The following is a 12706-nucleotide window of genomic DNA, read 5'->3' on the forward strand; positions in this document are numbered from 1 at the left end:
TGATCATAACCTCCTTTCAAAAAATTTCTTCCCTTCTTTTCGTGGCTAAAAAGCGCGGGGCGAAACCAACATGCCGATTGTTGACAACGAAATAAAATTGGACTTTAAAGATGTCCTCATCCGTCCAAAGAGAAGTACTATAAAGAGCCGTGCAGATGTAATTTTATTTCTTCCTCGAAATCCTGTCCGCAAGGTTTAAATCGTAGACGAAACTTCGTTTAATATTTGTTAGCGGCTAAGAAAACCGGCACAAGAAGTCAGATGTTTTTTTTTGATTACACGTGTTGTATCAGTTTACTTAAGAGAATTGAAAGTAGCTCAGATCGAAGCTTTATCTAGACCTTAGATGGGCCTTAATTTCTAGAAATAGGCTGAATGTGTTTTAAATTTAATTGAAAGTAACTCTTGTCACTTCTATTTTAGGTTGATCTTGCCAGGAAATTTGCTTTCAGGCATGCAAAAAAGAATTTTCCAGAAGATGTTATACCTGTTATTGCAGCAAATATGGATACTGTTGGCACATTTGAAATGGCCGCTGTTCTTGCAAAGGTTTGTTCTTAAAGAGCAAGTTTTTTAATTAAGTTTAAAAGTTTTGTAGTCATCTACTGTGACGCTTAGTGTGTCAAAGCTTCTTTTTAGCAAGTTTGATTGTGCAAGAGGCTTCAATTATTTCTTCTAGGTTAATTTCCTATGTGAGCTTTTAAGCGTGATGTGCCAAAAACCTCATTATCATTCAACTACCATGTTTAAATTGTGCTTGATAATTGCACACAGTGTTCACAGACAGGTCAAAGGATTGCCTTTAATGTATTTTAGATTTGTTTGTCTGTTTGTAAGATACGATATAGTAAGCATTCAATTCTAACATGTAAATTTTAACATTAATTTGTACCTGTACTAATTCAAAGATGCCACTGACCAATCCATTACCACAATGCCCCTTCAATGTTCCCTTTAATTTTCAGTCCCTTTTTAATTTGGTCTTGACGACAAACAAAATTACAGCTTCTCATTTGACATGTAAATGTTCAATTTAATCATTGATCAGTGGCATCTTCTAGCACTTTTTATCCATCAATCTATGATTTCTTGCACTCTGAGCATTATACGGATACTGGGTCCTGCTCAGTATCAATGTAGATGTAGATGTAGAAAATAGATCAGCCAGACCAATAAGACTAGGAACAGGAAGGAAAAACATTCTAATGCACAAGTTGGTAATTTCCATCCTTGTGAGTTTCTTGGTGCCATAAAGTTGTATTTAAGTACCATAAGGTTTTCATTTTACAAAATGGGAAAAAAGCTGCAAACAGCACATATGCTAAGCAATTTCCATCTGGCATTCACAAAAGAGGTTTTTTGTCTGACTCTTTGGAAACTATTGGGCAAGAAGTGCCTCAATGTATGTGTTAAGTTTTAAACTTTAATAAACAATTTTGAAATTTTGTGATGTGGAAAATTCCTTTTTTTACCAGCACCTTGCTTTTTCAATGATGCAGAAAACAATCCAAGGAAAATTTTTTTTTAGAATATTGAATTTGTTAATAGTAGAAACTTTCCGAGTTATTATGTTATTCTATAGCAAACATTGTTATTCTGTCAACATAGTAAGAATCTCTTTGTTTTTGTTTACAAAAGAGTTCTAAAGTGTGACGTCACCAAAAACCTATTTTTAGAATTTTTGAATTTTAGCAACATAACAAAAGATCACCACAAAATACTTTCAACTATGCCAAATTGGCCAAATTTGTCTAAAATCGGTTGAGATATGGCCAATGAAAGATTTGAAGCTTGATAACAAATCACTGTTTTTTGGCTCTGTTAATGAAGTTATGAACAGAGACCAAAATACTGAGGTTTGAGGGGGAAAGAGCCAATATTTCATGATACTCTTTCATGTTATGGGATTCAAATTCAAAAATCCTAAAAATAGATTTTTGTGATGTCATCAGTTTAGAACTCTATGGTCCTCTTTCATTGACTAGAATTCAGTTCATTTTACTGACATGCTTCCAATTTTTTTTACAAAATTTGATAATACTTGTTTAAATGAAATACTCAATCTCGAGCCTCAGTTTTCAAGGTTTTATTAATTTTGCTCTTCCAGATCTTTTTGATATTTTTTTACCAGTAACCTACCATTTTTATCCACAAAATGCAGCTTAAACATCCGAGTTTCGTGGTAGTTTCAAAACTTTTATCAATTATTATTCTCTTGTTTCTTTTTTTTAAATAAAAAAACTACGCCTGTAATAAATGCTTTGTATTATTGTTCAGTATTATTTGAATTCTAGCACAAGCTTTTAACTGCAATACACAAACATTACTCTGTCGAGGAATGGAGGAAATTTGCAACTGCTCACGAGAGCTACCTGCCAGTAAGTTAATACAGTTTTTTAAAACCCAAATAATCTTATTGTTAATAAAACAGTAATGAATTACCTTTAGACATGGAACTTCTTAAATTCCTGCACCTATTAGTTTGTTCAACTTTGGTTTATAAACATCAATTTTTTACAATGATTTGTAAATGAAATTGGCAGAGTGCTAGATAAAAATTCCATAGGCCTAATGAACAAATGTAAGATGAAACTTGATCCATTCTGTTCTCCACACCACTGCTTTTACAGCTTATTCTATAGGACATAAAGCACTATACAATAGAAATGGAAACAGCAACCTATATAATTATCCAACATATTTGCACAAGATTATTAGCAAAGTTGTTGAGCAACATATTGGCATAACTTCACAACCAAAGTCTTGCTTTCTCATTCACAATTGAGCTGTATAAGATGTACATCAGACATTTTACACTGGGACCACTTTTGTTTTCAGTATTTGGCTGTAAGTGCAGGAATGGTGAAGAAAGATAGTGAAACAATGGATCAAATCCTTCAAGAATTCCCACAAATACCTGCAATATGTCTTGATGTGGCTAATGGTTATTCTGAACATTTTGTTGAATTTGTCAAGGAAATAAGAGAGAAACACCCAGAGCACATTATTATTGTGAGTACATAGTGATATTCAATAAATACATTATGATCAGTTTATGTTGTTAAAGACGACACAGTATTTTCTCTATTGTAAAGAATTTTCACCACCAAAAATAGAAAAAACAGCCTCTATCCACCATGAATTTGTTGCTGGTCTGCCCCACCCAAAAGATTTGAATGATTAGAACAAAAGAATTCCATCATGGCACTGCCAACTTCCAGACGGTCTATGCCACACTTGTGCTAATTTATTCCCAGGAAGCCCTGTTGTTTAAATTCCAATTTTTTTAACCATGTAGTAATCAAATTTGTAGGTGAGTCTCTTAAATCCATATCAAGTTCATAAATTGACTTCTAGGCTGGGAACGTAGTGACTGGTGAAATGGTCGAGCAGCTCATTTTATGTGGTGCTGACATAATCAAAGTTGGCATTGGTCCAGGTAAATATTTTTTTTAAATTAAGTTCATAAAAGATGAAACTAAAAGCCGGAAATTACACAACATTTTTCCCTTCTTTGAAAGATGTTTTGTCATTTATTTAATGAAAGATGCTTCGTCACCTTCTGCCTAGTACATGAACCAAGGTCTAAGTCTGTTCTGAGAGACTCCAAAACTTTACACAAACAAGTTATGATTTTTAGTGTATCAAAAAGGAGAAATAGCTGTTTGTGATCAAGACAAGCATGTTGTCAAAAGTTATCAGAATTATAAATCTTGAATATGTTCATAGTACTTTGACTTTTTCAATTTTCAAGGGTCTGTATGCACAACAAGATCAAAAACAGGAGTTGGTTATCCACAAGTAAGCGCTGTTTTGGAATGTGCAGATGCTGCCCATGGTCTGAAGGGACATATCATATCTGTATGTCTAAATTTTATTTCCATTTTCTTTTTCTTTTTTAGCTAAAAGATCTTTAATAATATTATGTTTATTTTTATATTATTTTGTTGGTACTCAGATTCATTTTGGTTTAAATTAGCTGTATTTAGTTCTTTTTTGACCGCAAACACTTTTTGTGATACAGGATGGTGGCTGCACTTGTCCAGGGGATATTGCCAAGGCTTTTGGTAAGTACCATACTTTATATTTAAAAATGTTTCATTAATTAAAATCACTATTTCAGCCACAATTTATGTGGTGTTGTCAAATCTATTTCTTCACGACCCAGCAGCCTGGACCAAAAATTTGCTTTGAAGCACACACTTTCTTAAGACTAAATGTCATTTATGTATGGTATCTGCAGGTATTAAAAACCTAATTTCAAACAAAAACTTTTTGTTAGAAGCAAAACTTTTTTGACCTTTTCTTATATTTCCAAAAAGGGTAAAATTTGCACATTTGATTTTGTTGGTGGTAAATAGGTAAAACACTCATGCCCGACAGATTTTTCTAAAACAGAGCTTTTTGCTTGATATTGGACATAATATTAAATTGGGCTCTGTACGGTTAATCCTTAAAAAGGCCAACTGCAGGCTTCTTAATATTTGGCAGTTTTGCATGGGGCTAATTCAAGGGAAGTCTTAAATGGGGAGAAGGCAATTCGTGCTAATTAGGGGTGGGAGCTAATTTGAGAGGGCTTGCATGTGAGGGGAGGAGTGCAATTCAAGGATTTACAGTATAAGGGTTTGTAAGAAATAAACAAACTTTCTCCACAGCTCTCCAACATCCAACAGCTCTCCTGATTTTATAGTGTCTTTTGTCAGCAAGCCTTGATCCATAATGGTACATAACCATACACAATTTGAAATAGAAGGTTTGAAAAAAACCTTACTTTATAAAAATCACCAAGTTCTGCTACCATCAATAGTTACTATAATTATAAAAGACCTTTTCTAACCAGTGGAAAAAGATGCCTTTCGTTTTTTAAACTGGATGTTGTTTGTTTCTAGGTGCTGGGGCAGATTTTGTCATGCTCGGGGGCATGTTTGCTGGGCATGATGAATCTGGTAAGTAAACAGTTTTGGTTTTTACAGTCATGTTGACAATAAATGTTTCTTATTTGTTTAGATTTTGTGACTTACTGTTGTAAAAAAGAACAGTTATAAGGTGATATATGCAAGAGAAGATGATTAAAAGCAAATTTTTTCTAGGGGGTGAGTTGGTGGAACGAGATGGAAGAATGATGAAAATATTTTATGGCATGAGCTCATCCACTGCTATGAAGAAGCATGTTGGAGGTGTGGCAGAATATAGGTAAGTTTGAAGCTAGATTTTTTTTGAAAATGTAATTGACTATGTTATTAGTGCTGTTATGTATGATCACTAGTAAGAAATGCCCTGTAATCAAAAGGCCCTGTAATGTTCTCTTCATTTGTCACCATGCTCTGAGCCACTGCTCAAAATATGTGATAGGTCACATAATATTAACATTCATTTGTAGACTAATGTATCAAAAGAAATAGCCAAGAGATATTACAAGCTATTTAGAAAGATGATCTTAAACAACGCATTTTATTAAATAGCAAAGAAATTGATATTCCATTGCAGCACCAACATGGATTTTTCTGTTTCAGATCTTCAGAAGGGAAGACGGTAGAGATCCCTTACAGAGGAAAAGCAAAAGACACGATTCTAGACATTCTTGGGGGCCTAAGGTCGGCCTGCACATATGTTGGAGCTGAAAAACTGAAAGAGTTGCCCAGGAGAACAACCTTCATCAGAGTCACCCAGCAGCTCAACCCTGTATTCAGTAAAAGCTAAAGTTCCAAATTGATGTCTCCTAGAACTGAGTTTTTTAAAAATGAAAACAAATTGCATTTAAAACATTATTTAATAGGTTTTTGTTGATGACTGTTCCTTTTTCCTTATTTAAGTATTACTTCAAAATTAAAAGGCCAAGGAAAAGAAAGACTTTGCATATACAGCAGCAAAAGACATTTTATCAGTATCTTCTCGTGATATTTTTGTTGACATATGTGCAGTTTCTTAGGTCACCAGTTGCTCGTTCTTTGCCATATTTATAAACCCATGTGGCAGTAATTTCAACAATGTAGCTCCACACCTCCTTTTTGATCTCACTATGCTCCTTTTACTAATAAAGTACCATTAGTATTTTTTCAGTTTTCAAGTCTAATAAAAGGCTTCTTTAGTATATAAGTATTTATCATTTCAATTTCTTAAACATATTCTAATTTCATCAACATATCTTCAACTATGGGCAAATATTTTAGCGTCATTGTTATTTGATGTCACAAAGGAGGGCAACTCCGCGAAGAATCCAATGATCTGGACTTTGCACCGTTTTCAAGTACAGATTCGTGACGTAGGTTAGATCTGTGCGTCTCGGTTTCTTGTAAACAGGACACTGATAGAGGCGGGGATCTTTTGGACCCGTGTTGTTTACAGCATAGATATGTACTACGGGGAGTGTTGTGAAGAGAACCTTTGGCGAAGGCTCGGTCAGTTTGCATCCACGCTTGTCCCAACCAGCTCCATCCAGATATAAGCCATGCACGTAGACTCCCTCCTATTGACAGTTTTATAATGTCATGCAAGCAGTCTTTAAAAACGTTTAATGAAAGAAGCTAATTCGATTACTCCTAAATCATAAACTGCTAACATATCTTCCCAAACTAAAACCAGCAAAGTTTCTTCACAAATCTCCTGCACAGTCTATTGAGCTAACGCAAATTAACATATGGGCAATCGTTTACATATTTAGGAAGAATGTTTGTTACTTTCCATTAGAGTTTATCGTTATTAATGAAAATGACTGCCTGAAAATCTTTTGAATACCGTGCTATCTTATGCTGAATTCACAGCCTCTTACCTGGGGTGGACTTGTAATATCTTCCTTCATTTGCTTAATGACGTCATTATGCAGAACAACCGAGTCTAGTGCCCAGCCCTTGTGCGCCCTGGTTACCTCCTGTCGCATGGCTGTTAAAAAGCCTTGTGGGTTGAAGAATCCAGTCATCCAAAATACATTGGGGCGCCCGTGGAATATCCATGTCGAAAACTGGCTGTTCCTCTCGATCAGCTCGGTAAACCAAAAACCAAGCGTGGCTGACTCCCATGAAACCTATTGAAAAAAGTCCGTATTTTTCTACAGTCTTTTGTATGGCTGCATATGCTATGCTATGCTATGCTACACTTGAATGCATTTGCGATGGTCATTAAACCAGTGAATTGCTTCAGAAGTAGAAGTTGAGCATATAACAAATTCATATCAATAGAGCATCCATGCAGCTGTAAAGAACTTCCCTCAAAAATTTATCCCCCTCTTAACTAGCGTACTAGATATCCCCTTTCTTGGATTAGAATGACAAGCCTGGACACACAAGCTGTGCAGCCGCTTAGATGAAATAATCTAAGCACGAACATTAAGATTTGCCGGTTAAATAAGAAATTCGATAAATAATAAACGGCGTCTTCAATTTTGAAATGGAGGAGCAATAAAGGCGAAAATTGGTTATTGGTTGCCCCAGCGTGTGCAAAGGCCCGTCCCCCTCAGAATGATAATATATCAAAATAATCGAGAGAAAGTAGTACCTTTTGCCAAAGATGTGGAACTCGGGCGTCGTACATGTTATCCAATGCATCTCTCAGATTCTGCAATGCGATAAAGGCATTAAATACTAACTACAGACTGATGCAAATCAAACTTTGAGAGGTATTTTTTATTATCTCTGATGCATACAAAACTCATTTCCCAATGGAATTGGGGTTGGGCCCCTTCCATTATAGCCCTCATAGTGGTGGAACTGTTTTCAAAGGACATTACATTAAGATTGTAAGGCGTTAGTTCACACGAACAAAAATTAGAAAGTTTTTCAATTTGCAATGATGATTTGTTTATGATCTATGGAACTATTTCAGAAAAAACTAAATTTTGACATCCTTATTGCTTTAAAAAACAACCTTGGTAACAGGAAGAAAGCACCTTGTGCCTAATTGTAAGCGCCTAACACCTCTTGGTGCTTATCTTCGATTGTTTGTGTATGTTTCTATGGCGCAGACATATATCTCAAGGTTCAAAATACCTCGCTCATAATGATGGTTCCTTCAATAGCAAGTTGCAGATCAGTCAATGTATTACGAACAACGGTTATCACACGCTGCATTCGATCGATTTCTTGTCGAAGGAAGATGTTCATTGATGAAAGTGCTCCCATCTTTTGCAGTCGTCCCTTTACCTAAATGAAGCAAGATTGAAATAAAAAATAAGAACCTCTTCCTTTCAAAAGACAAATTTGTCCGGAAAGAGTCAAATAAGAAACTCGAGAAAAAATCTCTTACTATCTAAAAACAGTAAAGATGTGTTTGTTTAGGTATCTAAAGTAATGACCCTGGAGACCGTCCCATACCTCGTGAGGCACATAATCCGGGGGCAGTTTGCTAAGCATGTCAGAAGCCAAGCGCATCACGATGCTTTCGCGTGTTTCTCCGCTTCCTCCTCCGCTGTCCTTTGGCTGGATGTTGAGGATGGTGTCGAGTATGTCTTTGGTTCTGTTGCTCTGGTAGCTAACAAACGAAAACAGACGAAATGTTGGCAATAGCGAAATTTGCATTACATAAATACTGTAACGGTTTAGGGTTTGTCAAGTTTCATAGCTTATCAATCAATAAAAAGTATTCAGAAGAACATAAGTTCTAAGCATCTTATGTCGATAATATGAACGAAACAAGCTAATAAACTCCAACACTATCGTGCTGTTAAGATAATTAAGAAATTTCTTCTGCTTTATCCTGAAATCAATCATCTTCAAAAAGATGTCATTCCCCTTCTGCTTCTGCAAATGTGAATTCAGAAATGGCAATTTTCAAGCTAAAAGTCAAGATGCTCCAAATCAATATTCAGCCACACGACGAATTCATATTATTTTTCTATGACACTGCAGACTGATCTCACTGAGGAATCAACTTTAAAAGGAGTTACGCTACGCTCACATCATGCTGTCTTTATAAATGTATTACCTTTATAAATGATCTATCAAGAGAAACATACTTCATTCGGACAAAAGTTAACTATAAACTATACTCGGACCAAAGCGTCTTGTTGCCTTAAAAGTATCATTCTTATATGCTAACGCGAATAATCGCATGATAATATCATCATGTTTTGTCCTGTAATTGTGCTGGCAATATTTATATTTCAATAATATCTAACATGACTTCCGTATGTGTCGATTATATGTGAATGCATTAGCAATGTTGATATTTCAGTTATATCTTACGCAATATCAGGGCCTCAGCAATATTTAAATTTTGATGATATCTTACGTGATATCAGCATTCGAATGCAGTCCAAACACTTCCGGTGTATCCATTGGAGGTAGATCTTGTATTGCCTCGCGGAACTGGTCAATCAGCTTCACGTTTGGTATGATATAGCCTTTGTAGAAGTTGAAGTCAGAAAGGAACATATGGTCACCGAACCAAACCTTGAAAGTAACCATCGTATGATAAGTTGGGAGAGATTCATCAGTTTAGATACCTAACAAGTCATATATATATTTAATTTATAAACATATTTAAAAGTTCTAAACTATTACAGCTTTAGCTATGATGATTTTTAACTAAAATAGAAATTAATTTTTCCTTCTTGATTCATAGATAGACCAAGATATTCATAGAATAGCCAGTGAGCTGTGAGAAACTTTAATCTGAACGAGATTTGAGGAAAGTAAGATTCAAGAAAATTTTAACACGTGATAGCTTAGAAAACCACTTGTCTTTCGATGTTTCTCAAAGATGTGTGGTACAGCCTGGCCAAAACGGAGAACAATCAGATATATTTTCTTATAGCTATCTTGAGATGATCTTAATCTGCATAAAGTTTCAGATAATCTCTCTACTGATTTCACATCATACCCTAGCATAAGTATTCAACAATCTTTTGTCAAAATCATCTGTGACACGTCCACCATATTGAACTTCTCCGATCATGTATCTTACTGTGTTCCATGAGACTCCCTGCAAGAGACAGAAGTAGGTTTAATTGAAAAAAGACCATTTTTATTGGTTGGTACTGTAACTGTGTCAGTTAGAAAATTTAGCAGGAAAGGGGTATAATCATTTTCTGTAACTCCAGCATTTCTAAGTGATAAACAACTTTTTGGCTTATGAGTCTGCACCTCAAACTTTAAGCCTTAATACTTATTTTTTGGTCATTACAGCGTCCTTTATCTTAATCAAAAGTAATGTAAACATCTTAAACTATAGGTCTGGAACAGTGCAAGATGGATATTTTATCGTTGGTCAGTAAATTCAAATGTAACTTTTGCTTTAGTTTTCACACTGCAATAGGCCTGCCATTTTACCGTAATCTTTACATTTACAGGCATGAAAATACGGAACAAAGTCTGCTAAGTATGGGCTGATCCCGAGTCGACAGCTTCAGGAGAAGTAAGCAACTTGACTTTGAAAACCTGATATTTTCTTTCTCTTCTGTCGAAATTAGCTGTTAATAGGTGTTTAGTTCACATAGTTACGTCATCTAATAGAACCCAGACTCTGATTATTCATGAAATGCCAGGAGGAAATCAATAGCGTATTTTTCTAGTAAATATAAAAACTGCAAAATATCAGCTGTGCCAATTACTGGGAAAACAGACACATGGTCATAAAGTTTCCATTATGACTGGTACTTCCAACTTCTTATAGTTTTACAAAACAATACAAATTAGTTTCAAATTAACACAAGACTTAGCTGTTGACACACAAAGCTTAAGCCACAATTAGCTATTAAGCAACTGATACACACAGCTATTGATTCACACGAGCAAAAGATATAAGCTACAAAAAATCTACAAATGATGCAGGACAAAACTGGTCAAAGCAGCAAGAGATCAAGTAACAAAATAGAAATACCATTTTAGGATCTAAGTCATCAAGATGGTTTTGAACAAACTGCACTGTTGCAGTCATATCCGCTTGGTTAAATTCGTATGGGATGTTCCATCCAAGCGGGCCAAATTTTCTTCGTTCCTGTAAAGAAGAGATTGTAAACAATGGCAATAATAAACATTTATTACAATTAACGTTGCAGTTTATCCGTAAAACTGGTCGACTTGCTTAAGATCGTCCCTAACTTGTCACATGCCACCACCTGATATTTTATACTGCTTTAGTACACATGTATGTAGTTAGATGTATGTCTAAGTTTCATGAAACCTTTCTTTTATTTCTTATGTTTAATGGCCCCGGGTAGACATAGTTTTTTGTTCTCCGGGGTATCGTTCTTAGTAGTGTTGCTGAGTAATTTCCTGTATGCAAAGTATTTTGTAATATGTACTGGTAAAATTTTGATTGGATTATACATAAAGAAGAAGAGACTTCATAATTCTTACGAAAAAATGTACTTGATTAATAGAAAGGTTTTGTGAAAGAGAACTTGATTTAAGAATATCTAAGATATCTATGATAAAAAAGAACTTGATTTAAGAAAATTTTAATTAATTTTTTTCGTCGATGTTCAATTCTTAAGTCTGTTATCAAACAAATCAATTTCAGTTATATTTCATTGCATATACATTTAAATACCATTTCTATTTGTTGCTCTACTGACTCTATTGATATAATTTCATTTGCTCTCTATTTGAGAAATAGACAGGTAAATCGTAGTTACTTGGTTTGCAGTTATCTTACAGGCAATTGACTGATACTAAAGGGCTTTAGCTATCTCTCATTTAAAGATTGACCAATCATTGAGTGTGATTCCACTCGCACGCTCATCGATTGGCTAATATTGATTGACAGTTGTTTTAAGCCACTTTTACATCTGTCAATTGCCTTCAACTACAAAACGATATCAACAGTATCAGTTACCTGGACAACAGTGTGCAGCATAGCAACCGCGTATAGTATTGGCTTCCATTGGGGCATGTTGCAGATATCGAGCTGATCTTGGCTGACTCCAGCATAAGTGCGCTTAAGACCAGCTTTCACACCCTGAGGCGGTTCATTCGTAAACTTTATTGAAGCCTACATTGACAAAATATGCCCAGTTACTTGTCGAATGAAGTTGAATATCTCAATGCACATCATCAATTAGAGGGAAAATTATGGACACAATATAATATTTTTCGAGAATATTACGAGATATTAATACCAATCCAAGAAGAAAGAGATATTACGCATCTGGCGAAATGGGCGAAATTTTGTGACAATCAATCGCAAAAACAATTCGAGGTGATGGGTTTAGTAGCTTCACTCGTTGAATGGATTTTTTTTAGAATCTTCATTGCGAGAAAATAAATTTTTACATTGCAACAACTTGACTGTAGAGTAATTTTCAACTTTCACCTTTGACTATTTCCTTTATAGAAATAGGGTGAAGTTGATACTGTATTCTGAATGAGGTTACCTGAAGGAGGCCTATTGGAAACTTTGGGTGTTCTTCAGTTGTGATCCATATGCGGAATGTGTCATGCGCAGTTTCCATCGCTAAAACTGTCTCTAGCAGCTCATCCATGAAATCAAGCCCCAAGTGGCAATTCTGTAGCAGCACCCAGCCACCCTAGTGAAAAAGGAATAACGTTTATCTTTTCCCAATAGAAAAAATACTCGCCTTGCAATAAGAGTATTGTTACCTTTAGAATTCGAAATATTTCCAACCGAATTATATTTTACTTAAAGGCCTTCAATTTCACTCACATTTGCCGTGCTTTGTTGGACCAGTCTCCTTGCGTGGACTTCTTGTCCCTGTCCCATTGATATGGCTCTACATTCTACAAACAGAAAAACAGGGTTGCTAGAAATTAAT

The 12706-nt window shown here is 35.2% G+C and overlaps 2 protein-coding genes across 2 annotated transcripts in view; one reads left to right on the forward strand and one right to left on the reverse strand.

Annotated features, from left to right (window-relative positions):
• LOC135691286 (GMP reductase 1) lies at positions 1–5768 on the forward strand. The gene is made up of 10 exons (XM_065209104.2): positions 1–157; positions 424–549; positions 2295–2378; positions 2839–3012; positions 3358–3439; positions 3755–3861; positions 4025–4067; positions 4890–4946; positions 5091–5193; positions 5514–5768. The coding sequence occupies exons 1-10, from the start codon at positions 71–73 to the stop codon at positions 5698–5700; spliced, it is 1050 nt and encodes a 349-aa protein (XP_065065176.2). The 5' UTR covers positions 1–70; the 3' UTR covers positions 5701–5768.
• Positions 5769–6178: 410 nt separating this feature from the next.
• LOC135691288 (dynein axonemal heavy chain 8) overlaps positions 6179–12706 on the reverse strand; it is a 54170-nt gene continuing 47642 nt past the window's right edge. Inside the window, exons 79-89 of the mRNA XM_065209106.2 lie at positions 12598–12671; positions 12308–12460; positions 11770–11925; positions 10813–10929; positions 9814–9915; positions 9223–9383; positions 8307–8463; positions 7983–8135; positions 7492–7551; positions 6770–7021; positions 6179–6466 (exon numbers count right to left, since the gene is read on the reverse strand). Of these exons, the coding sequence (XP_065065178.2) occupies positions 6179–6466; positions 6770–7021; positions 7492–7551; positions 7983–8135; positions 8307–8463; positions 9223–9383; positions 9814–9915; positions 10813–10929; positions 11770–11925; positions 12308–12460; positions 12598–12671 (1673 nt within the window). The remainder of the gene's footprint in view (positions 6467–6769; positions 7022–7491; positions 7552–7982; positions 8136–8306; positions 8464–9222; positions 9384–9813; positions 9916–10812; positions 10930–11769; positions 11926–12307; positions 12461–12597; positions 12672–12706) is intronic.

Source organism: Rhopilema esculentum, chromosome 4 (genome assembly GCF_057945365.1).
Source record: "Rhopilema esculentum isolate cy_ngs chromosome 4, ASM5794536v1, whole genome shotgun sequence".
In the NCBI taxonomy this organism is placed as follows: Eukaryota; Metazoa; Cnidaria; class Scyphozoa; order Rhizostomeae; family Rhizostomatidae; genus Rhopilema; species Rhopilema esculentum.

Excerpts from the sequence above, each read along its gene's own strand:
- LOC135691286 (XM_065209104.2), top strand. The coding sequence starts at position 71 with ATGCCGATTGTTGACAACGAAATAAAATTGGACTTTAAAGATGTCCTC. Across the intron at positions 4,947-5,090 it reads TGCTGGGCATGATGAATCTG|GGGGTGAGTTGGTGGAACGA; the intron begins GTAAGTAAACAG and ends AATTTTTTCTAG. Across the intron at positions 5,194-5,513 it reads GGAGGTGTGGCAGAATATAG|ATCTTCAGAAGGGAAGACGG; the intron begins GTAAGTTTGAAG and ends TTTCTGTTTCAG.